At 41.0% G+C, this 27410-nt stretch overlaps 1 protein-coding gene across 1 annotated transcript in view; it reads right to left on the bottom strand.

Annotated features, from left to right (window-relative positions):
* Positions 1–5730: 5730 nt before the first annotated feature.
* Positions 5731–27410, bottom strand: part of CNBD1 (cyclic nucleotide binding domain containing 1) — a 301514-nt gene continuing 279834 nt past the window's right edge. The window contains exons 12-13 of the mRNA XM_050941062.1: positions 8257–8316; positions 5731–5880 (exon numbers count right to left, since the gene is read on the bottom strand). Of these exons, the coding sequence (XP_050797019.1) occupies positions 5731–5880; positions 8257–8316 (210 nt within the window). The remainder of the gene's footprint in view (positions 5881–8256; positions 8317–27410) is intronic.

Below are 27410 nucleotides of genomic sequence, written 5' to 3'. Positions count from 1 at the left end.
ATAAATGACTTATCAGGGATATTAAATGACATACCCTGTGGGAGATTTTACACTCAGGCTATAGCTATCCCGGTTTGCCAAGCAACACATCAATTTCCTCCTCTCTGACAATATGTTTAATCTGTGTTTTTTCAAAGTGGGTTTTAAAATAAGCAATTAGAAGACACAATGTTTTCTTCAGGTTGATGTATTATGTACTAAGACACAACTGACCTTCAAAGCATGATAGGTATTAGGAAACAGCAACTGTTCTTAAGCTCCTAAAACACTGGGATAAACTCATGTGCCACATAGAATACTTTTAACCAGAAATGTTATTTTAGTAAGAAGATGACCTTGCTTGTGTTCTTTTTCCAGATCAACTGCAAGTAAATGTTTTATGTTATATTAATAGTTAGTCTGGACTTCCAGACCAATGTCAGAAACTTGTGCTCAACAGATTTTGTTGGATAAGAGTTGGACTTCATGTTCTATTTATGAAGCTGCCTTGCTTATACAGTTTATAAAATATGCGAAAAAGAAGGAATGGTTTCCTTTTTCACCTCTCTCCTGAATCTTGACTTAACTGGTATGTGAACACCTGCAGAAATAAATAAAATACATAGACATGTAGTGAGTAATGTGAACTTTGAGAGGGAAATGAACAAAGGATTATTAGAGAATGATGGCCAAGAATTCTCATGATATATCAACTTTCTAGAGTTACCAGGGATATGCAGAGAATACAGTTCTTGGGAGTATGATTCAAGCCCTTCCACCTGGAGTTAGATGTCTTAAGGTGTTAAAGCAGGCAGGCTGCAAAAAGTTACACCATTTGAAAAGCTACTGGCTTTAGCCTTTGTGTGTCTTCAATGGAAGATCTCCAACTCACATCTTAGACATAATTAGATCTGTCTGATGGACAACAAATTCATTTTGCTGAAATTGTGTCAAAATGGCTGGTTTTGGATCAATAAACTAAAAGTTTTTGATTTGGGTCTCTCTCTCTCTCCAAAAATATCTAGAGAGCTGAGGACCTTGCATACCATCCCCTAGAACAATCCTTGAAGCTGATCATCTCCACTAAATACCTGGCTTCAACAAACCAGCATTTTGCCTTGAAATCCCATTTTGTCAAAAAAGTTTGGACCACCTCTAGATATAATTAATAGTTTTACAAAATGATGGTTTGGGATGGCATTTTACCATGAATTTACCCACTGCCAGTTTGCTGCACTGACCACTGTGCTAGGAGGTTAAAACCAAGGCTCTACCAACTCACTGTCTCTTTGTCACCCAACTGCGCGGGTGGCGGATGTAGCAGGCAGACAGCATTTAGTTACCCCTCCACACTGAGACTCAAGGTCCAGGCAGTCAGTGCAGGGGTGGAGGGAAAGTTTTAGTTCCTCTTTCGCCCCTGTTGGTGCATATATCTGGCCCTGGGACATTAGAGGATCCAACATTAAGGATTAGGAGCCCTCCATCTTACAAGTTATGATCTTAAAAGAAAGTTAAATTAAAATGTCATGACTGAATGCTGTATTAAGAATGATGGAGCACTGATACACTCCTTTATCCTTTCCTGTTTGTAACAGATTATTTTCCATATGAGTCAATCTCACTTCTTGAACTAACATGATAAAAATAGTATAGAGTGGTCAGAAGCATCATGCCTATGCCTTCTGATGTTATTGGAGGGTTATTTTCCCCTTCAAATTCACTTTTTTAGCTTGGTTTTCATACAGACAAATACTTAATTGATTGAACTCTGTTGGAAGGTCTTATGTTCCAAGGCCCCATAAAACATTATTTGGATTTCCCTGTTTTTAACAATTTGCGATGGTCTGGTATTTATAGAAATGTACAATAAATCTCCTCTTGGAACAAATACCTTTGTGGAAATTGGGCATTCAATCTTGCTAGTGCCATACCTATTACAAAATGGAACTCTTGCTGGGTTTCATTACCTTGGATGTTACACTTTGCTCATCTCTGAAATACAATATAATCTGTTTCCGTGAATGTGTTTCACATCATTTCCGTTGTTCATAATGAAGTGTAAACCAGAGCATTATATTTGCGTTAATGTGACCATGAAGGAATTAGATTTGTTTATGTGGCATTATCAAGTCATACAAACTTTCTAATCTAACATTCTGACTTTGATTGTATCTCACTTCACTGGGCTGCCAAATTACTAAGGATCAAATCTTAGCCCCCGTGGGGATAAAGTAAAAACTGAAATTTCTGCAATCTAAATTAAAAATAGTAATAAAAATAATCTGTATATGGATTTCTGTTCCTGCAGGTACATTAAGCAAAACATGAATAGATCTATAATCAAAGAAACAGAAATGCTGTCAAGTATACTGCAATGGTCTCATAGCCTGGCATCTGAGAAAGGAGAAGATAAAATGAAAAGCTGTACTGCTAGCCAAGAAACACAGTGAGACCCCCAGATCTGTTTTAACTACATCTTTTTACATTTAATAAAAATAGTAGCAGCAATATCTCTCCATCTGCGAAGACCTACATCATGTTGGAAGCAACATGTGACAAAGATCCCAAAATGAGGGACACACACACACACACACACAAAAGACATGCAGTAGTCTTATAACACGGTGTGATTCTTGCCCTTAATGTCAGTGACTCTTTCTATAAACCACAGTTTCACAGTTCTTTATTTCAGATGTAAATGATTTTCAAAGATGAAAATGAGGGGCCACCAATTGTGTGTGGAATGTTGGTACCTTTGGGACTGAAATAAGTGACGTATCTCAAAATGAGGGACAGTTAATAGGTATGATAACTCGTGAACTGTATTATTCTATTGCAAATCTGACTATACTATGTACTCCAGAAGATTGTCAAATACCTACTCTACATTCTGTGTTCCTTTACTTCATAGTGGGAAACGAATGAGGCTTGTAACCTGCATAGATTGTAAGCATGTTATTTTCATTCAGATCACTATTTGTTATGTTAATATTGATACATTTTTATATCTGATGCCATTTTTAGTTGCACTGTCTGTCAGGCAGCATCAATTTATGTGTTATATACGGTTACATTGTGTAATGAGTAAAAGTGTTAAAATGTTTTTGATAACATTTTCAATGAAAACATATTTAAATTTGGCAGATTAATACTTTTTAGAAATATGTCTTTGCAGTAGAGAAGGCAGAGTAGGCTTGAAATGAAGAGGTTCTTTCCAACCAGTAGTTATGGAGTTAATGTTTCAACAGACTACAAAATGGTATCATGTCTACTGATATTTTCTGTCACTTCAAGGGTAGGAAGGTGGATAAAAGGCTGAAACCTGTGTGGTTATACCAGAAAGGGTGGTGTTACTGTAATAATCAAATTTTCAAAACTTACATCTAAATTGTACTCTTAAAATAGGCTTTTATGATTGTACACAGGTGATAGTGTGCACAAAACCTTAATTTATAAGCCAAATAGGAATAATTTTGTACCACTCCCCAAAGCTGTTATTCAGGCAGAACTCCCATTACATACGGTGGAATAAAAGTGTAAATAGGGCCTCCATTTGAGAGGCTGCTTTCAGCTGTGTCTACAATTTTGCAGTTGCATTTAATTATGGACTCACTTAACAGAATTAGAAGTCTAATCACCTGATTTTGAGCAGAAATCTAATAAATATCTATGTAGTATGAACTGCACGTTCAATCAAATGCATGTGCAAATTTGCAGACATTTCTTGCAGGCAAGGAAATATGCCTACTATCTGACGATGAGTTGGGAGACTCTTTTAAAATTAGGGCCACTGAGTAAAAAAATCTGAGATCCAAACAATTTCCTATTCAAGCAAAACTTCTTACAGGTAACATAACCACTGGCAGCAATTTCCCCAAAACTGAATGTCTTTGAAGGACCTAAGTGCATCAAATATTATTCCAAATATAAACTGAATCAGGTAAAATGTCATGCAAACTATAAGCAGGAGAACCTCATAACTTATCTTTTCTGATAGCTAATTTTAAAGGCATCTGAGATTTTGATTACTGTAACTCCCATACTGAACAACTGCTCTACTGAAAAGCCATTTAGCTCACTGTCTCACTCTCTATGGGCCAGATTCTGGCTGGTTTCTGCACAGGCAAGACAGGGATGGCATGCACTTGTATGCTTCTGCACAGGGGCTGGCAAGAATCCTGCTGGGGACAGCAGTTCTTAATACTTGCTATCACCAATGTAGATGCTGAGGCAGTTGCAGGCAATCACCCAATCAGGTGTACCCTCATTAGGGATGTGAAATCCACCACTCCAGCATTCAAACCCTAGGAACTGCCAGAAGGAACCCTGGCTAACTCATCCAGAATTCCTCCTGGGAACCACAGTGGTAATGCAGCCCCTCTGCATTTGTTTTCATTGTACCTCTAGCAAGCACATGGCAAATGAAAATCGTTGGGAGGAGAGGGTATTTCTGTACCCCCTTTGCCATCATTTCAAACTTTGCAGTTGTAGATCCCAGATGAACAGGCACTATCCAGTCTAGCATCCCAATGCTGTCAGTATGCAGAACTACCACAGAGGCAGGAATGCTACTTTCAAACTATTAATAAAGATAATAGCTACTCACTGATCCAGTGAATAATCAAATTCCAGTTTTTGATTACAGCAATACTACAAAGGCCAGGGAAAATCCCTCAAGCATGCTGCAAGTTGTTCACAATCCACTGAATATAAATTATTCTTTTGGCATAAAGATTCAAAAGAGCCATACTTGAATCTTCATTTATAAAGTAGTGAGGGAAGGGTGTGAAACAGTTGATGTCTGAGGCAAAAGTAAGGGTAGAATTAACATCTTTGGGGACTTCAAGGTTAGGGGTTAATGTTTGTGTTGCAGGGCTGGCCAAGAAATAGGTTGGTTCTCAACTCCCTATCCCTTTCATCACCTTTCTTGATGTTGATGGCTCTTTTTCCTATCCTGTATGCTTTCTGATAAAGTCATCCTATCTCAGAGGATCCCCTGGTGGGCAGACATGTCTCTTCTCAGGCACATTTCTACATCTGCGCTGGGTACTGGCACAAGTCTTTTCCAATATTGTATACACACTACACTGAGTTGCTCCTCATGGGATGTTCCAGTGTTTGACAGAACAAAACTGAGTTCTTCACTAGGATCGCAGGGAGAAAGGGAGGGACATGGAAGTCTCAGGAAGCTAGAGGCATAGAAGGCAGTTGGAAGAAGTAAGGTGAGACTGCAGGGAAGCTGTGGATGGACAAAAATACCTTATGCTTGGAATATCACACAAAAGTCTTTTGCTCCAAAAGAGAGCTACAAATAGCACAATTCAGTATCTGTACAACCATGTACAAATATGTTCTTCTAAGCAGGGAACCATACCCTTTTTCTTTACTATTGTTTTCAATGAGGAAAAACTAGGCTAATTAAATGTGCTTTGTTAGGAAGCCAGAATCTTCTTATTCCTGGAGTTTGTAGTAACCTTTTAAAACTGTCCTCAGGGTAACTCAATGTTAAGAAAAAGATGTACTTGCTTGTTTTATTTCTTCCATCAAAAAAAGATTAAATGGGTCATAGTGCAGGAAACAGGCGAGTAGGGAGAAGGAAGGTTTGCCAAGCCAAAATAATTAACAGCTGCATGCTGGTGTACAGAAACAAACAGGGTGGGCGAAGGATTTAATCTAGGAAGGCTGCTGGAAGAGCTCAGAGGGAGAGGATTGATGAAATGACTGTTGGCTTACACCGAAGTCCCCAGCCTCTCATACACTGCTGTCACTCAGACAGCAACTCAACGATGCTTGTTCTGTCGATTTTCCCCCCCTCTTGGCAGGATGACTCCACTCATGTGTCCATTTCCCCAAACCAGGGATAATTTCATTGTGAAACAATATATCCTGCACCACCTTGTTCTGACAAGAGAAAAATAATGTATTAAAGAGAATGGAAAAGTAACTATACACAAGCTTAAAAGAGGGGATACCATTTAATATGTAGCCTCAACACAATGCAAATTCTGATCCATTACAGCCAATTAACCTCATTAACTTCAGTGTATATGAAGCCTGGTGGCCTGATTCTCCTGGCAGTAATCCTTTTGAAACACACCGAGTTACACCGGTATAAAGCCAGTGAATGTGAGTGGAGCCCCAGGGGCTTTTATTTGATTTCAATGAGACTGTATAGATGTAATTGAGTGGGGAATCTGGTCCATAATCTACAGGTCTGTATTAGAGATCACAAAGAGTGCATCGACATAATTAAACATCTGTGGCTGGCCTGGGTCAGCTGATTCAGGCCTGGTCCACACTACACAGTTAAATCGATTTAAACAGTGTTAAATCTATTTAACTCTGTACCCGTCCACACTACAAAGCACTTTAAATCGATTTTAAGGGCTCTTAAAATCGATTTCTGTACTCCTCCCCAACGAGAGGAGTAACCCTAAAATCGATATTACTATATTGATTTAGGGTTAGTGTGGACGGAAATCGAAGTTATTGGTCTCATTCCTTTAATGTAGCTACCCAGAGTGCACCGCTCCGGAAATCGATGGTAGCCTAGGACCATGGACGCACACCACCGAATTAATGTACCCTAGTGTGGACGCATAAAATTGATTTTATATCGGTTTTATAAAACCGGTTTTAGTAATTTCGATTTTATGCTGTAGTGTAGACATAACCTCAGGCTAGCAGGGCTTGAGCTTCAGGGCTGTAAAATTGCTGAATAGATGTTTGGGCTCAGGTTGGAGGCCAAGCCCTGGGACCCAGCTGTGAAGATCAGATCCAGACCTGAATTCTCCCTGTAAGTTTGGGGAGTTTGGAGCCATCTTACGGTTTGTTGCTATTTACAAAGAACTAGAAAACAGATTGCTTCCATTTAATTAACAAAAACATCTCTAAGAGATATTTCCATATGGGACAAAGACAGAAACATGAATATTCTGCTAAACATATTGAAGTTTGTTTGCTGTCATTGTATCGGTATTTAATCAGAATGTTAAATAATATATATGGTATGTACTGTAAATTCTGATTAGAAGTGAAACTCTGAAGTTTGGTGAATAATGAACCACAGTGAGTTGTGTCCTTTCTTTCTGAGTCTTGTAGCAGGCAGCTAAAACATAGAATATTGTGAAAGTGTGATTGAATTATTCAACTGGAAAAAAGACGACTATCTATTTATTATTGGTATTTCAACAGCACATATTGCTATGCTGTCTAAACACTATACTACCTAAACTTTATCACTTTTTACTATTAAACTAATTTAGTTTTTTATAATGCATCTGCCTTTGATCTTCATATTACATGCAGGGAAAACTTTTTAGGATTGATTGCTAACAAGAAGGTAAGAGCCAGTATAGTTCTGTTTTGTTTTTTGAAGAAAGAAAAAGAAAATATAGCATTTTCAGTATCTCAAAAATGCCCTACAATCACCAGCAGGACATCTGTTAAAAATCTAGCACTGTCTTGATCACTAAGGACATCTGAACACTTTAATGCAGAGCAGTGATAATACCTGCTAACAGATTAAACACATTATGTAGTGTTTTTTCAATAATATGTTGTACTCTACTGAAATTTCATTTACCTTCTCATTTAGCTGCAGATTTTATAAAAAAAAAAATGGTTTAGGGACAGGACTGGAGGAAAGCAAAAGCATCCTGGAGCTGTGAAGAGGTGATGTTCATCTGCAAGTTGGAGAAGGTTGTAGGACAGGGGTGACTGCATTTTGGCAACCACAAACTACAGTCCAATAAGGATCCATATAAATTTAACTGATTAAGGAGCTGGCTAATTGCTGCACAAACAAAATTGGAGATTCTTTATCTTATTTCTATAGCTACCTAAACCACATCTGCATATCAGTACACAATTAGAAGAACATGAATATTCTTAAATTGATCACTGCATACTGTACTGATTGTCTGGGTTTTTTTTTAATTACCTTGGGTATTTGTATTATTACTTGGAAATGAATTCATGCCTTTTAAAAAAAAGTTTGTTTTTTTAAATCCGAAGAATATTTCTCCCCAAATTATATTCACTTTAAAGTAGCTCAAATTTTCATCTAACCAAGACAGTGCCCCTTTAATTCCACCACAACTACAAAAAGATGTATCTGAAATTCTTTAGTTATTAAAATTTCTATTCATATTTTAATTATATTAAAATGGATTTTTCTAAGGCTTCATGAAACTACTCATTATACAGGCCATTTCATATGGATGGAAAGATGCTAAGTAAGAGCTCTCCAATGTTATAGTTTATATATTGTAGTACCTTGACACTCTGCCATTCTTTGTGTTTCTCTTTATTTATATATTCAAAGTTGATCTCATCCTGCATGAAAACAGAACAATGCTGATTAGCTAAGTCAATGTTTTTTCAATTATTTAGTCTTTTGTGGCCTATTTTCAATAACTACCTAATTTTATAACCCCCTCAAGACTGTATGATTTAATTTACATACTCCTACACAGAATACATCAGTGCAAACAATATGAAAATAAATATTCTTAGTTGCAGAAACAGGAGTATTGAATAACTGTTCTCTAATAAGAATACGAATGTTCCTCTCCCAGGGAGACACAGGCTGACTCAAGAATCCCAGCTCATTAAGACAATTTTCTCCCACAACATTTTTTTTTTTAAAACACTGGTAACTTCACACAGAACCCAGTTCAAGAAGCTGGAATCTTCTTCTCTTACTGCAGAAATCTAGAGGAGGACAGAACCTAAAAGTGCCTTCTACACAAAAAATGAGTCACTTCAGTTTGGAGTTAGGCCAAACAGTCATCTAGCTAACTTGCCCCTACATCCTTGTGGATAGTGATGATATCCTGATAGATCTGTGGCACTTTTTATTTATCTATTGCATGCATGCCCACAATACAGTACTGAGACTGGCTCTGCTTTGGAGCCCTGAAAGAAATACTAACAGACAAAACAAATAATCAGTCTGACTTTGATGAGTAGGAACTGACAGAGAAGCTCACCACTTGCAGCAATGCCGGAATCTCAAGTTCACATGACCTGAGGGGAAGTTCCCTGAGCGGTTTTATGGAGGAGATAGGCAGGTAACATCACCGTCAAATAGACCTGGGAATGATCTCTGAGGTGTATACATCTCAGAAACCTGCTGTCAGTTTCACTGGCTCATATAGCCAGTGGTTCCTTCAGGTAGCCATTCCGGTGGTCTTTATAAAAACAAGGACAAGACTGTTTTCTGTAAAGCTATCAGGCCCTGAAACGGGGGAGTATTTCTGGTTAACGAGCAGACATGTTTACCTTGTTTATTTATTAAAAACTTAACTTGCATTGCTCATAGTAATGCAAAGTAGGGTGGTGATCATAGTGGGTAAGAGACGGTATGAGGAGAGAGAGGGGATAAGAGTCAGTGATGGGGGGATGGTCCTCGGGCAGTGAAGGTGAAAGGTTTTGCAATCCCAGCAAAAATGATAAGGTTGGCCTACCCAGAACCTTAGATCCTAGGCACTCCAAAATTGAGAAACACACAAATAGAGCCCAAGGAGCTTGCCAAAGGCTACAGGGAAAGAGTGTGAAAGTTAGGATTAGAATTCTGGAGTTCCTGGCTACAGGCCCATACACAATCCACTGTCACTTATTCTAGAGTTAAACTATTTTTAGTATACAGTTGAATGTGAATATGTGGAAGTAACTCACACGCGTGGTTTGCTGAAATTATAAAATTTGAGAAGAAAGACTGAATGGCTCATGAAAGACAGAGCCTTGAGACTGAGCTCAGCCATCTCTTCATTCTAATTCATGAAGGGCCAGACTGAGAACCCATGAAGTCAATGAAAAAAGACTCCCATTGACTTCAGTAGGCTTTGGATCAGGCTCTATATGCAATTTAGAAACATTTAAAAACCATTCAGGACCTGGTTCTAACCTTTACAAGAACAAGAGTTCTGCACTTGGACTGATGGCTATACAACCTGTAGTCCTTTGCATAAAATTATCATCAGTGTCTCCACATTACAAAGTGCATAAGGCAGAATATTTCTGCTCTTGAATTTCAGAAGATCTACAGTGGCAGATCTGACTATGGATGAGATTCCATCTCCGCATATGTTGCTACCTAAACTAAAATGATCCATGATTAATCAACACTACTTTTCCTCTGGCATTAATTAAAAAAAATTGATGAGTGGGGAATGTAGGGAGGGGAATATTAATTTCAAGTGAAAATATTAATTTCCACTAAAAGTGCTGTTAAGAGAAAAATTAAAGAGTGCTTGGATCAATTAAATATCTCAAGTATTAATTACCAATGTTCCTAAGGGAACTACCAGAGACAACAGAACTGCCACTAGCAGTCATTTCTTAAAATTAAGAAAAACAGGCGAGGTGCCAGCAGACAGGAAGAAAGCAAGTATTGTGCCAGTCAACAGGAAGGGTAAAAGGGTTTAATCGAGTAATTCTAAAGCATTTAGACTAATCCTATACAGTGTAAAACAGTGGAATAAATAAGGATATCAATATTAAGAAAGGAACAACAAATCTTCAACAGACAAAAATGGTAAAAGTACTGGGGGATTGTGTCTCAGGAGATATCAACCAGTTCTGAAGACAGTAACTAAGATCTGGGGCATTATCATCTCTATTATTAAAAAGAGCTAAAAAATGTGCTAGAATCTTTCTCCACAATGTTACATAGAATTTATGATGGTGTAACTCCACTGATTTATATTCTCTCTGAGAATCAGGCCCATAGGATAAGATAAATCCCTAATCCATAGTGCTTACAATCTAAAGCCTTTACCTTGCACACTGCTGTGCAAATATGGACTCTTATACCTATGCTGAATCTCTTTGCCTTCAGTGGGACTCAACGTGGGTGTACAAGTGTCATCAGTCCACTTGTTTGCAGGACTGAGAACAGAAGGACATGGGAAAGGTGGAAGGAAGCAGCACAATATTGTTTGTATTACTTTTTTCCCCATCAGATATTCCTTTCTTTGGTCCAAAACACACAGCCTATTTTCCTTCTGCTTATTTAACCTATGCCAGCCTTACGTCATATATTCTACTTTATCCTTTGATTTTTCCATTAACAATATTTTTTAAACTCAACCTCATCTCACCCCATCTTTCCCACACATTCCTTCTTCCAATCTATGTTGATTAGTTGTTTTAACCCTTTCCTATAGGCCAGTGGTCCCCAACCTTTTTCGTCTGGCAGGCGCCAGACGACGAGCCATGGAGGACCATGGCGGCGGACGAGCATCTGCTGAAATGCCACCAACAAGCGGCATCATCCAGAGGTGTCACCACCGAAATCCAACAGCATTTCGGTGGGTTCTCATCCTCTGGCTAGTACGCGGGCGCACTTAGATGTCCCGGCGGGCGCCTTGGTGCCCGTGGGCACTGCGTTGGGGACCGCTGCTATAAGCAATCCCTGCCAGACATAGTTTTCCCCCTTTCCTTGACATGTCCCACAATATAACCCCTATCCATTCCTGACACCTCCCACTCGACTTTCAAAGCCCCTTCCCCACATTCAGGCTGGTGTTATTGATGCCAGAGGGAACTCAAGGCAGTGTGTCCCTTATTAAGAAGCCACTGGTGCCTTGTCCTGTATCCTGGGAGAGGCAGGGGCGGCTCCAGGCACCAGCACACTAAATGCATGCCTGAGGCGGCAAGCCATGGGGGATGGCAGTCAGGCTGCCTTCGGCAGCATGCCTGCGGGAGGTCCGCCGGTCCCGCGGTTTCGGTAGTAATTCAGCAGCGGGAACGCCAAAGGCACGGGACTGATGGACCTCCCGCAGACATGCTGCCAAATCCGCGTTACCAGCAGACCTCCTGCAGGCATGCCACTGAATCCGCATTACCAGAGGACCTCCCGCAGGCATGCCACTGAAAGCCGCCTGACTGCCATGGCTGGGGCGGCAAAATACATAGAGCCACCCCTGGGGAGAAGTGTAGGTTTTGGTATGCTATGATTCTGGTATTGCTCCAGCCTCACATGCTCAAGTTCAATGGGAAAGGTTGCTGCGACCCTGGTAACTACAGTGCCCAAGGAGGCCTGGTTCACTCTCCCCATAGATGACAGCTGTGCACATACTCTTGAGGCTTACAAAGAGGGAGAATTGCTCAGAGACTTAGAGTTGTAAACCACAGAGCAATGACTTGGAATTTTAAAAAGGCAAATTTAGATTAGACATCAGGGAAAAGGTTTTTAACAGTGTGGACAGTTAGACAATGGAATAAATTACTGATGGAAGTGTCCCGGGCCCCTTTATCAGCAGCGTTCCAGAATAGGCGAGATTAAACACATTTGAGAGTATAGCACACAAGAAAACCCTGCTGCGAAGGGGAAAGACTAGATAAAAACAAACAGATTAGTTTCAGCCCAAAGATACTAGTCGATGATTCAGGCCTGCTCCTGCTGAAGTCATTGGGAGTTTTGCCAATGATGTGAATAGAAGCAGGACTGGGCCCCCAATTTTTATGTGGCTCTTTCACTTTTTTAATTCTTCCACTGTGCCTCTTAGTAGCCTACAATTTGGGATGAGCCATCCTGATTTTTTAATCTACTTGTCCTAGTACAATTTAGTCCATCTCACCAATTATGAATTGCATTGGCCATGAAAAGAATCAACGTTTTGCTGAAATGCCATTATGAAAAGAGAGAATTCTAAATCACAATAATTCAATGAGAAAAAAAAAGATTTAAAGCTTATGGAAATGTTATCTGCTTTAAATCTTGACAGATTTAGTATAACTATTGTGTAAGGAGCTTTTTAAAAATCAAATGAATGTGGTTTAGGGTTTAGGATTTAGAACTTCAGAGTTGACGTTCTTTGGGGACGCATTCCATTTCGCTCTGTTAATTTTATGCTCTGGCACCAGCTGCTAAGTGCCATTTACATCTGCAATCCCACTAAATCATAAAGGAGTATTCTTCAGCTCAAGCTATCCATCATTAGTAATTTGACTGATTGCAGGTGAGACAATAGGCTCCCACTTAACAATCGTCAATTAGCCAATATGTCTATAGTTATTTGGTCAGCATCAATTGCTGGCACATATTATTTCCTTATTTACACTTCATTTTAAAATAAATGACAGACCCCTTGCAGTGTTACCCATGTCCTCCCTTCTTTCCTTTCCTTCTTCTGTTACAATTGGATTGAAAGATGTTTGGGTCAAGGATTATGTCTTGCTAAATGTTTATACATCATGTAGCACAATAGGGTCTCAGTTCTGACTAGGGCCTTTCAGAGCTACTACAATACCAATAATAATAGTAGCAGAATGAAATTCAAAAGGTTTAGTACATAATTCTGCCGTCCGATTGACTTCACTGGGGAGCTGAACTTCAGCTTCTCAGCTCAGAATGAGACAGCTGATTTTTATTCAAATACAGCCAAAAATAAATGTTCATTTGATCTACATTTCCCTAGAAACTCTTTTGACCCAACATCTCTCTCTCCAGGAACTATCTGATATTCTAGAAAGTTTGTTATATTTTTCCTTATCATATTGGTGTCCATTTGGAGCCCAAAATAAACATAGCCCTGTCATAAATGAATCCATGACATTCACTTATGCTACATCTTGATAATCAATTTCCCCACTCCAGGATTAAAGGTAGCAAGACTTTCAAAATATTGTACAGATCCCTAGCCAGAGAGATTCCTATTGGCTACACATCTAAAAAGGCTCAGACGTACATTATTTCTTCCATTGTCAATGGTAATAGACACACACTGAATTGGATCCAAGTCCATCTAAGGAGAGAGCCATACATGGAATTCAGTGTATTGCCACCTCTTTAAGGGGATCCAGAATCATGATCATGGAAGACAGTTTGATCAGAAAATCCATGCATTTCAGGGGATGGCAGAATTACAGAAGATTTATTTATGTGAACAGGCTCCTGCCAGCCCACTAAGCCCTTTCCACAAACTCTGGAAATACACATTGTGGCTCTGAGCACAATTTAGTCTTATCAATGTTAACAACTGACATTTTACTTTTCCCTTATGTGATGTTGAGAAAATAGTACTTCTGCTTTCAGTAGTGTAGACAACAGTTATCATAACCTTAGTCCCAAATTTGGACCTTAGCGTCCAAAATATGGGGGTTAGCATGAAAACCTCCAAGCTTAGTTACCAACTTGGACCTGGTACTTGCTGCCACCACCCAAAAAATTAGAGTGTTTTGGGGCACTCAGGTCCCCCTGAAAAACCTTCCCTGGGGACCCCAAGACCCAAATCCCTTGAGTCTCACAACCAAGGGAAATAATCCTTTTTCCCTTCCCCCCTCCAGGTGCTCCTGGAGAGATACACAGACACAAGCTCTGTGAATCCAAACAGAGTGACTCCCCCTCTCCGTTCCCAGTCCTGGAAACCAAAAGCACTTTCCTATTTCCCCAGAGGGAATGCAAAATTAGGCTGGCAAATCCGACACACAGATCTCCCCTGATTTCTTCCTCCCACCAATTCCCTGGTGAGTACAGACCCAATTTCCCTGAAGTAAAGAAAAACTCCAACAGGTCTTAAAAGAAAGCTTTATATAAAAAAAGAAAGGAAAAATACATACAAATGGTCTCTCTGTATTAAGGTGACAAAATACAGGGTCAATTACTTAAAAGAATATTGAATAAACAGCCTTATTGAAAAAGAATACAAATGAAAGCACTCCAGCACTTATATTCATGCAAATACCAAAGAAAAGAAACCATATAACTTACTATCTGATCTCTTTGTCCTTACACTTAGAAACAGAAGACTAGAAAGCAGAAACTACTTCTCCAAAGCTCAGAGAAAGCAGGCAGACAGACAAAAGACTGAGACACAAACTTCCCTCCACCCAGAGTTGAAAAAATCCGGTTTTCTGATTGGTCCTCTGGTCAGGTGCTTCAGGTGAAAGAGACATTAACCCTTAGCTATCTGTTTATGACACGCCCCCCAAATTGCAGACAGTGGGGAAGCTCACTGGCGGCGATTTCCTTTTAGAACTTTAAAATAAACAGATTACTACAACACATGCACCTTTACATATACTACTAAGTATATAACTAACAGACTTGTACATTTTAAGAACACTTTTTAAGCTCCTGTGATGTGTTGAATTTTAAAATCAAAATCTTGGAGAGCTAAACTCCAACAAAGAAGTTTCTTGTTGTTCCCCTTGGCAGTATGAAGCCACTTTAGTGCAGCATGGTCAGTTTGTAGTTGGAACCGCCGTTCCCAAACATATGGGCGTAGCTTTTCCAGGGCGTACACAATGGCATAGCATTCCTTTTCACTGACTGACCAGTGACTTTCCCTCTCAGACAGTTTCTTACTGAGAAACACGACAGGATGGAAGTTGTGATCTGTTGCTTTCTGCATGAGCACTGCTCCTATACCACGCTCAGATGCATCTGTGGTTACTAGGAATGGCTTGTCAAAGTCCGGGGCCCTGAGTACAGGGTCAGACATGAGCGTTGCCTTAAGCTGGGTAAAGGCCTTTTGACACTTATCAGTTCACTTAACGGCATTTGGCTGGGTCTTTTTGGTCAGGTCGGTCAATGGGGCAGCGATTTGGCTGTAGTGTGGTACAAATCGCCTGTAGTATCCGGCCAAGCCTAAGAAGGATTGGACCTGCTTCTTGGACCGTGGGACAGGCCACTTTTGGATAGCATCCACCTTGGCCTGTAGGGGGTTTATGGTTCCTCGACCCACCTGGTGCCCCAGATAAGTCACTCTGTTTTGGCCTATTTGACACTTTTTGGCCTTAACAGTTAGTCCAGCCTGCCTGATGCGCTCAAAGACCTTTTCCAGGTGTAGTAGGTGTTCGGGCCAGGAGTCTGAAAAAATGGCCACATCATCGAGGTAGGCAACTGCAAATTCTTCCATTCCAGTTAGTAGACCATTTACCAGCCTCTGGAAGGTGGCAGGTGCATTTCGAAGGCCGAAAGGAAGGACATTGAATTCATACACCCCCGCATGGGTGACGAATGCTGACCTCTCCTTGGCAGGTTCATCTAGCGGTACTTGCCAGTACCCCTTGGTTAAGTCTATTGTAGAGATGAACTGGGCACGTCCCAACTTTTTCAATAGCTCATCGGTACGTGGCATTGGATAGTTGTCCGGACGAGTTACAGCATTTAGCTTACGGTAGTCCACGCAAAAGCGTATTTCCCCATCTGGTTTGGGTACCAGAACCACTGGAGATGCCCATGCACTGGTAGATGGGCGGAGTATACCCATCTGTAGCATGTTCTGGATCTCCCGTTCTATAGCAGCTTGGGCATGAGGAGACACCCGGTAGGGTGGGGTTCTGATTGGGTGAGCATTACCTGTATCAATGGAGTGGTATGCCCGTTCAGTCCGTCCTGGGGTGGCTGAGAACAATGGGGCGAAGCTAGTGCACAGCTTCTTGATTTGTTGCCGCTGCAGACGTTCCAGGGTGGTTGAGAGGTTCACCTCTTCCACGCCACCGTCTTTTTTCCCGTCGTAGTAGACACCGTTAGGCCACTCAGCATCATCTCCCTGGACTGTAAACTGACAAACCTGTAAGTCTCTGGAATAGAAAGGCTTGAGAGAATTAACATGGTACACTTTAGGCTTTAGTGAGGAATTGGGAAATGCTATGAGATAGTTTACAGTTTCCAGGCGCTCTTGGACCGTGAATGGCCCTTCCCATGATGCTTCCATCTTATGGGCCTGTTGCGCCTTTAAGACCATAACCTGGTCTCCTACCTTGAAAGAACGTTCTCTGGCATGTCTGTTATACCAGGCCTTTTGCTCTTCCTGAGCATCCTTTAGGTTCTCTCTAGCAAGGGCTAAAGAGTGTCGGAGGGTGCTTTGTAGGTTGCTTACAAAGTCCAGAATGTTATTTCCTGGAGAAGGCGTAAACCCCTCCCATTGCTGCTTCACCAACTGTAATGGTCCCTTAACCTCGTGACCATACACAAGTTCAAATGGTGAAAACCCTAAACTGGGATGTGGTACAGCCCTGTAGGCAAACAGCAACTGCTGCAACACTAGGTCCCAATTATTGGAGAATTCGTTGATGAATTTTCGTATCATGGCCCCCAAAGTTCCATTGAACCTTTCCACCAGGCCACTGGTTTGATGGTGGTACGGGGTGGCAACCAAGTGATTCACCCCATGAGTTTCCCACAGTTTTTCCATGGTCCCTGCCAGGAAATTAGACCCTGAATCTGTAAGGATGTCGGAGGGCCAACCTACCCTGGCAAAGATGTCTGTTAAGGCCAGGCACACAGTGTTAGCCCTGGTGTTGCCTAGAGCTACTGCTTCCGGCCATCGGGTAGCAAAGTCCACTAAAGTCAGTACGTACTGCTTTCCTCTGGGCGTCTTTTTTGGGAAAGGGCCCAGAATATCCACAGCTACTCGCTGAAATGGGACCTCAATTATGGGGAGTGGCTGGAGAGGGGCCTTGACCTGGTCTTGAGGCTTTCCCACTCTTTGGCATACCTCACAAGACCGGACTTACTTGGCAACGTCCTTGCCCATCCCCTCCCAGTGGAAGGACTTCCCCAACCGGTCTTTGGTTCTGTTCACCCCAGCATGGCCACTGGGATGATCATGGGCTAAGCTTAAGAGCTTCCCCCGGTACTTAGTAGGAACCACCAACTGTTTTTGCGGCTGCCATTCTTCCCGGTGTCCACCAGAAAGAATTTCCTTGTATAAAAGTCCTTGGTCTATAACAAACCGGGATCGATTAGAAGAGCTGAGAGGCGGTGGGGTGCTCCGTGCCGCCGCCCACGCTTTCTGAAGGCTGTCATCTGCTTCCTGCTCAGTCTGGAACTGTTCCCTTGAGGCTGGAGTCACCAGTTCTTCCTCAGACTGTGGACTTGGGCTTGGTCCCTCTGGAAGCAATGTAGGTGATGGAGTTGTTTCCGTTGCTGGTGCATCGCTCTCCGCTGGTGCACCTGAGGTTATTTCAGGCTCTGGCTGAGTCTTTTGGGTATGGCTGTCCTTTGCTTCTGCCAGTTTTGGCTCGCTGGCGCCCTCTGGCTTTGAGTTTGAAGATGTGGTTGCACTTGCTGGTGCTGGTTGCTGTTCCAGTTTCGGGACTGGGACTGGAGGTGTTGTGGCTGTTTCAGTGGTTGGCATGGAATCCGGGTCCACTACTTCTGTCTGGGTCTCTGGTAACACAGACGGGGCCTCTGTGGACGGCTCAGGAACAGGAATGGGTCTGGAAGCTTGCCTGGTTTGGCTACATGTAACCATTCCCACTCTCTTGGCCCGCCTCACCTGGTTGGCCAAGTCTTCCCCCAGTAGCATGGGGATAGGATAATTGTCATAGACTGCAAAAGTCCACATTCCTGACCAGCCTTTGTACTGGACAGGCAGTTGAGCTGTAGGCAAGTCTACAGCTTGTGACATGAAGGGGTAAATTGTAACTTTGGCCTTTGGGTTGATGAATTTGGGGTCAACGAAGGATTGGTGGATAGCTGACACTTGTGCCCCCGTGTCTCTCCACGCAGTAACCTTCTTTCCGCCCACTCTCAAATTTTCCCTTCGCTCCAAGGGTATTTGAGAGGCATCCGGGCCTGGGGATCTTTGGTGTGATGGTGGTGTAATGAATTGCACTCGCATGGTGTTCTTTGGACAGTTGGCCTTGATATGTCCCAGTTCATTACACTTAAAGCATCTTCCATCTGATGGGTCACTGGGCCGAGGTGAGTTACTGGAGACTGGTGAGGTGGAAGGGTAGGGTGTCTGTGGCTTTACTTGGGTGGTATGTGGGGTCTTTGGCTGTCCTCGGTTGTAGGGTTTATGGTCTGTGTGCCCCCTGGGGTAATCGTTCCCCTTGACAGTAGCTTTCTTGCTTTCTGCCAGTTCCATCCATTTGGCTCCAATCTCCCCCGCCTCAGCGAGATCTTTGGGTTTTCCATCTTGTATGTACCGTGTGATGTCTTCAGGAACACCATCCAAGAACTGCTCCATTTGTATGAGGAGGTGCAGTTCTTCCAAGGTTTGAACGTTGTTTCCTGTTATCCAGGCCTCATAGTTTTTTGCAATGTAGTAGGCGTGTTTGGGAAATGACACCTCTGGTTTCCACTTTTGGGTTCTGAAGCGCCGACGGGCATGATCTGGGGTTATCCCCATTCGGTATCTGGCCTTGGTTTGAAAAAGTTTATAGTCATTCAGTTGCTGCTTAGGCATTTCAGCTGCCACCTCTGCTAAAGGTCCACTGAGCTGTGACCTTAATTCTACCATGTACTGGTCTTCGGGGATGCTGTACCCAAGACAGGCTCTTTCAAAATTTTCCAAGAAGGCCTCGGTGTCATCACCTGCCTTGTAGGTGGGAAATTTCCTGTGCTGTGGAGCAATAATTGGCGCTGGGTTGTTAGGGTTGGCTGGCACATGCAGCCCAGCTTTTGCCAAGTCCAGTTCATGTTTTCTCTGTTTTTCCTTCTCTTCATTTTCTTTTTGTTGTTTTTCCATTTCTCGGCGGTGGGCCAACTCTTCTTCTGCTTGTTTCCTTCGGTGGGCCACCTCTTCTTCTTCTAGTTTTCTTTTGTGTGCTGCCTCTTTGGCTGCCTGTTCTCTTTGGAAGGCTGCCAGTTTGATTTGTTCTTCTCTTTCTTTCATCTCCATCTCTTTTTGTTTTATTTCCAGTTGTCGCCTGTGTTCAGCTTCTTTGATTTGTTTTTCGGCCTCAATTTTTGCATTAGAAGTCATGATTCCTGTTTTCTTGTGTTGGGGTGCCCTCCGGTGTTTATCTTCTGAACTGTAGGTTCTCTGTTGCCTCCTGAAGTCTGCCTAGCAACAGTGCCTTTAGCTAATCTTCAATGTTAAGTAAACCTGAAAAACCACTTTATTTGCATGCATATAGTGCTGGTACTTGCCTCCTAATGGGAGGGCTATTGCATGACAAAAGACCCTTAACAGTCTGGTAATGGCTTCTTGCTTAACATGCAAGCCACAAACTGCCAGAGAGAGCAGAAAAAAAAAATTCTCTTTGGTTCCCTTTTAAAACCAAACTGTTTCTCTCTGCTAAAAAGCCCTTAGCAGAGAAAAGAAAAATATAATATTCCTGCTGGCTTCTGGATTCTGTCTATATCCCACCACTGCACACCATATCATAACCTTAGTCCCAGATTTGGACCTTAGCGTCCAAAATATGGGGGTTAGCATGAAAACCTCCAAGCTTAGTTACCAGCTTGGACCTGGTACTTGCTGCCACCACCCAAAAAATTAGAGTGTTTTGGGGCACTCTGGTCCCCCTGAAAAACCTTCCCTGGGGACCCCAAGACCCAAATCCCTTGAGTCTCACAACCAAGGGAAATAATCCTTTTTCCCTTCCCCCCTCCAGGTGCTCCTGGAGAGATACACAGACACAAGCTCTGTGAATCCAAACAGAGTGACTCCCCCTCTCCGTTCCCAGTCCTGGAAACCAAAAGCACTTTCCTATTCCCCCAGAGGGAATGCAAAATTAGGCTGGCAAATCCAACACACAGATCTCCCCTGATTTCTTCCTCCCACCAATTCCCTGGTGAGTACAGACCCAATTTTCCTGAAGTAAAGAAAAACTCCAACAGGTCTTAAAAGAAAGCTTTATATAAAAAAAAGAAAGGAAAAATACATACAAATGGTCTCTCTGTATTAAGGTGACAAAATACAGGGTCGATTACTTAAAAGAATATTGAATAAACAGCCTTATTCAAAAAGAATACAAATCAAAGCACTCCAGCACTTATATTCATGCAAATACCAAAGAAAAGAAACCATATAACTTACTATCTGTTCTCTTTGTTCTTACACTTAGAAACAGAAGACTAGAAAGCAGAAACTACTTCTCCAAAGCTCAGAGAAAGCAGGCAGACAGACAAAAGACTTAGACACAAACTTCCCTCCACCCAGAGTTGAAAAAATCCGGTTTTCTGATTGGTCCTCTGGTCAGGTGCTTCAGGTGAAAGAGACATTAACCCTTAGCTATCTGTTTATGACAACAGTATTACCCCCAAGAAATACAACAAGTAAATATTAATTAGCTGCTAAATCTGATACTCCAGTGCCTGTATAATAATCTATGCACTATGCGGTGAAGTAATCTGAAAGGTGATCTCCATTTTTCCTTAACTGTCATATCATACTGCACTAGTAAAGAGACTTTTATATGCTGTAATTATGAGAGATCAATACCAAATCTGTAAACCCATTATATTGTTTATAGGTGTCAAAGTCATAAGTATAGTTGTAAATTATTCAAAAGAGCAGTTTCTTATATTTAATCATCATACTACAACGAACACCATGAATGCAATAAAGCCATTACAAAGTCCACGTGCATTTAATCTCTTGCCATGTAACAGAACCTTTAGTCCAGAAAGGCACCCTTCATGTCCATAACAGCACCCCTGAATTTGCAAGGGAATTCCTTAAGGCATAAAACAAACTTAAGAGTTGAATCTGTCCATCAAGAGAATCAGAAACATAGATTTCCTAATCCTGATGTATGCGTGTGAGGAACAGCAGCCAGTATTTTTCCATATGATTAATTATATGTACAAGGGCATTTCTATTCCACGCTCTTAAGTACCTCAGGAAAGCTAGGAGAGGTTAATTATTTTTTTTAAACATACCTCACACCATGAAAGCTGATTGGAAATCTGGATATTAATGTTACAGAATGTAGCTGTGTACAATTTATTTTATTTTTCTAGCATCCAACTGTGTCTCGTACACTCTATTGTATCTTGTTGTCAGACTTGAACCGTTTGGAGAATATTAACATTTAACTTGGTCTGCAAACTCTACCTATGTTTTGCGGGCTAGAACTGGGCTGTTGCATGACAGTTTGCGTTTACTTAGTAGTTCTGTAAGAAACCGTAGAACAAATGATTTCCAGGGCTTTTCTTCTAGGTCAGCAGTTTGCAAACAGTCTTTCAAATTCAATTAAAATGCTTTATTTCCCCACTGGCCTAAGGATAATGAATGAAAGAACATCTGTATTTAATATTTCTCTCCTATAGAAATTCTTCATATTACATGCAAGAAAACTGACGTCCATTGTCAGTGACTGGTTATTTCAGATTTCATTAAGACTGAAGGTTGTTAACAGGAACTTGATTCCTGTTGTGAAAGTAACATTAAGGCTAATTCTGACTAGTTGCAGAAATAGTAAATAGATCAGCATAGCAGGTTGTTCTGCTGTTGTTTCCAAATGCCCCACTGTATCAATACAATATTTTGCCATTAAGAATCAGGTGAGGGAACTGGTTGTGACAGCACTGTGTGTGTTAGACCTATTTTAATATACATACAGTGCCTGACCTGAAGCATGTTGAAGTCAGTGGAAAACTCCAATGACTTTCAGTGGCCATTACATCAGGTCCCTGGGAAGTAACATGGTCTTAGACCACTCAATTTGTGAGTCCTTTCTTGGCCACCAACAGAGACCTGTAAGTTTTGATTTGACTTGAATAAATCTATGATGAGTTTCATGAACAAGCTGAGTAAACCTGGGCTGAAACTTTAAGGACCAATCATAGAGTTGGCCTAATTCTGACCTCACTTAGATAAGATTTACACTGGTGTAACTTTATTGACTTCAGTCAAGTTGTTTTTGATATATACCAGTGAGATTAGAGGCCCAATTCATTCTCTTGGTGGAACAACTTGAAAGATGGGGAATAAAATATCAATAAGGATCCCTTTGTGAAGATCCTTCAACGTAATCCCGTCAGACACCTGTCCTAGATAGTTTTTGCAGTTCCTAGTGGTACAGCAAAGTACCCCTGAGGCATGCTTAGATGGAAAAAAAAATACCACATTAATACCACATAGATGATCCACAACTGAATAAATTGTAACATCATGATGTAAATCTCAGAAAAAAAATCTGCTAGAGATTGCTGCAAAGTGGTCTAAATCAGGATTTTATGCCTCTTTCTGAGATCATATGACCAGAGAGAAAAAAAATTATCTGATTAATATAGCACATGGAAAGATTCAATTTCAAACTACATTTAACTTAACATTCAAACAGAGCTCTGAAATTTTTTCATTCTATGCTGGTGTCCTTATCCTAGAGTGTAAATCCAAACTGACCTTGCAAAAATCAATGACATGACCTTCTGGAAAGCATTTGGTGATGATACAAGTCTAGAAGACATGCAGCAAAACCAGAGACCCCCATGGGTTCTGCAGCTTGAAGGATACTGGCTATTTCAGTATTATACCAAAGGTTATGTTTTTGCTATGAGTATTTTAATTAAAAGTCATGGATAGGATGCGGGCAATAAACAATAAATCATGGATTTATTGAGAAGTCTGAGACCTGCTGTCCAGGGTTGAATTATTGGGATTTTCAAGAAGTCAAGGGGGTCTTATAAAATCATGGAATCCATGACCTCTGTGACAGAGTCGTAACTTCAATTGTATAGCTGATTATATGTGCCCTGCAAATCAAAGGTAGTGAATAGCGAATTGCTTCCTCAACAAATGCTCCAAGTAGACTTCCTCAACAAATGCTCATGTGTTGCTGTCATTTACAGCTTCCTTAGAAGGCTCATGTTGATCCATAAATATATAAAAAACACCAGCTGAAGGCATCCGTTCTGAAGGGTCTCACCATTCTTTTCATGTTGCTATTATATACTCTCTTTTACAGTTCCTTGGATGCAGTTTCCTCACAGACAAACGGAAATGTCTGAGTTTCTGTTTTATGGAGGCAACATTTCTTCTCAGTTTTACTTTGCATGCAAATGCAACTGCACTGTTCAGTGTATCACTCAGTGTAGTCTGTCACCATGGAGACAGGGGCTTAAAAAGCAGGGTCATTCTGCGAAGGTATGGAAGAAATGCATACATTTACACATTGTAAGTTTAAAGTAGCAAAAGGTCTATTCCGAGAACTGGGATGATATTTTACAACACAGAACTCCAGAATTATATTACCAGTGTTATGTGTCATCAGTGCATTAAGGCAACCAAGCACAGGGCTTTGTTTCCTCAAGTAAGTTACCAGACTTAGTTTAGGATCTGTGAGCCGAGCATTGAAAACACTGGAGGCCAGCAGATTCAGTCAAGACTGACACAGCTGAATTAATATATCATCTGCTCACCAGAGTGTAGTTTTCCTCGATGGGTGGAAATATCCATATGGCAAAGAAGTTTATATGAACAAGTTTAGCTAAACTGCAATTATCTACATTAAGGACAGTAAGTTAATATTCCTGTTTTATGGAATAAGAATAGTGGAATATATTACCTACATGATCTACCTTCCCTAAATGTCCACATTGTGTATCCTAGGCCAGATTCTATACCATTGAAGTCAATAGTACAACTCCCATACAAGTCAATGAGGGCAAGATTGGACCCCTATTATAGGGTAGCCTCTGTAGTTGGCTGCATACTGCCAAAGATCCAGAATGAAAACATGACTTTTTTTTTCGATGTATTGGACAATGCTGAGATGCATGGATCTTCACAGATGTAAGAACTATGTTCCATTTACCACTATGTTGTCTGACATGCTTGTCTAGTGATTGCACAACTAATTAATTAAATGTTTGAACATGCTCTATAATCCCTAGAGCAATTATTTTACCTCTGCCATAAACAGACTCCATTTGATCAGCAAGAAGCTCAGCTTTCTGTAAAGTTAGTTCTGATGGCAGAAGAAATCATTTATATATGCATGACATGCCTGTTTCCTTTACCATCTGAAGGTGTATTATCTCACTGGATATAATACTTTACACATAAGTTCCCATAAATATATCAGTAGATATCTACGTACGCTGGCAAAATGAGGATGTGTCTACTACCACTGGTACTTTCACTGTAAGTTGGTTAAAGCTGAAACTGCAATTGCATACCCAGTTATTAAGAAGGAAAAATGCATAAAATATTTGTGTTGCCTTCAACATCCATACAATCTTAGCAAAACAAGTGTCCTGCATATCCCCATTACTATTAAGGGTATAGATTTCAAGCATATCTGACTAATGTTTAAAGGGTAGCACAGGTTCACCAGCCTCCGGAGGAAATGCAGAAGGATGTCTAAGAGATGTAGGGTTAAACGTTTAAAAGTCCCTCAGTATATTAGGCTTTTAAGTCCCATTGACTTTCATTAGGCTCCTAAAGGCCAGATTTTAAAGGTATTTAGGTGCCTATCTGCATCTTTAGGTGCCTAAATACCTTTGAAAATCTTTCTGAGGGCCTTGCTGCCATAGATGTCACCTCCCTAAGCACCAAACCCACTTACAATGACAGCATCACTGTCTGCCTCAAACATCTACAAGACAATAGACAACACAAAGATATCCACCCCAAACACTGCCATACTCATCCATTTCCTCCTCCCCTATAACAATTTTACATTCAATGTCAAATACTTTGCCCAAACCGTGGGAATAGTCATGGGTATAGGATGGCTCCCCATTATGCCAACCTCTTCATGGGCCACCTTGAGGAAGAATTTCTGGACAAATGTACCATGAAACCAATGAAATACTTGAGATACATCTATGACATTTTCATCATCTGGACAGATGACCTAAACTCCTTCACAGATTTTTCACCGCAACTTCAACAAATAAAACCTATCCATCTAACTCTCTCTAGAATACTCCCAAACCAGCATCAACTTCATGGACACCACAATCAGCTTCAACAATGGACCTCTGAAGACCAGCAAATACAAGAAATCCACAGATTACCACTGTGACTGGGGCCTATGTGGAGAGCCAGATGTGGTCACTCAATTAGAGTGAGCTGCAAAGAATGGAGTAGCCAAACCCCCAAAAGCTGGTGGATATTCCAATACTTAAATTCACCAAGCCAACATAAAACAGCTTCTTTATTAGTTTACTGGTTACTCAGAAGTCCAAACAACACAGTTCCCTTAAAGTGATCCACCCTCAGGCCTCCATCCAGGTATCCACATCAAATATGATGATTTCTGTATATCTTACTTCATCATTTAAAAGAAAAGGAAAGGTCAATCCCAAAGGATCAGACACATTACCTCCCAAGTTAATGAATGTTTCCGATCTTACCCAAATACACACTACAGCCCGTTCTCACTAATTAAAATCTAAAGGTTGAAAGAAGAAAGAAAGAAAGAAAGTTAAAGTTGGTTAAAGGAATTGATTACATACAGTAATGGCAAAGTTCTTGGCTCTGGCTTGTAGCAATGATGGAATAAATTGCTGGATTAAGTCAAGTCTCTGGAGTACATCCACAGCCTGCATAGGTCATTCAGTCCATTGTTCAGAGCTTCAGTTTGTAGCAAAGTTCCTCCAGAGGTAAGAAGCAGGATTGAAGAACAAATGGAGAAGCAGGTGCCTTTTATAGTCTCTTGCCATGTGGCCTGTGCTTCCTTTGTTTCAAACACAAGCTGCTCAGCATATGGCTTGAAAGCCTTAGAGTTTTCTCCATAGGCATTTCCCTGCATGCTTTGCTGAGTCATAAGGTGTATTTGCCTTCTCTCAATGGGTCAGCTGTATTGCTGATGGTCCTTAATGGGCCATCAAGCAGGCTAGGCAGTGCTGATGCCAAATTGTCTGGGGGTGTCACCCAGAAGCATAGCACAAGTTTGAAATACAGACATGCAAATCTGTAACTCATAATACAAAGGTGATACAAACATATAAATAAGATTATAATATCTGGCAAATGACATTATTGCAGATATTTTACATGGCTGATTACTTCATAGGCATTACCCAAAAGCAAACATTTGAAATCCAGGTATGGAGCCAATACTTACAACCTTAAATACAAAAATGATACATGCATACAGATAGCATAATCATAACCAGCAAATCATAGCCTTTTCACAGGCATCTTCCTCGACAACCTTTGTATAATATTTGCTGCAAATATATAACAGTGGTTTCAACAATGATCTATATGGTCATATTTTAATCAGATAACGTCACAACCACACATACCTTTACACCCCAAACAAACCAAGACATCTGTTACGTACAGCCAGGCCCTCAGATATTACAGAATATGCTCCAAGAAGAAAGTCCAGGATATACACCTTACCATGCTTAAAACCATCTTCACCAAACAAGGACATTCCACCAGAGAAGTGAATTGCACCATTGAACAGGCCACTCAAATACTCCAAAAGAACCTGCTTCAATATAGAAAAATAACCCTCTGACTTTACACCTGTTTGTCGCTTACCACCCTATATTGGAACCCAAACATGATATCATTAAACAATTACAACTTATACTTGATGGAGACCATATCCTGAAAGAAATCTTTCCCAAACCCCCTCCTCTGGCCTTCAAAAAACCCCCCAACCTCATCATCAGAAGCAAGCTCCTCACAGACCAAGACCCCCCACAACTGAAAGCGGCACCAGCCCCTGCCAGAACAACAGAAGCAAAACCTGCAGACACATCTCCACTACTACAATGATCGACACTCCCCAGAACCCTCTTTTCAAGATCCATGAGTCCTACACATGCC

The sequence above is a fragment of the Gopherus flavomarginatus genome, chromosome 2 (genome assembly GCF_025201925.1).
Source record: "Gopherus flavomarginatus isolate rGopFla2 chromosome 2, rGopFla2.mat.asm, whole genome shotgun sequence".
In the NCBI taxonomy this organism is placed as follows: domain Eukaryota; kingdom Metazoa; phylum Chordata; order Testudines; family Testudinidae; genus Gopherus; species Gopherus flavomarginatus.
The sequence above is the reverse complement of the archived record's forward strand: the minus strand, read 5'-3'. Positions and strand labels throughout refer to the sequence as shown.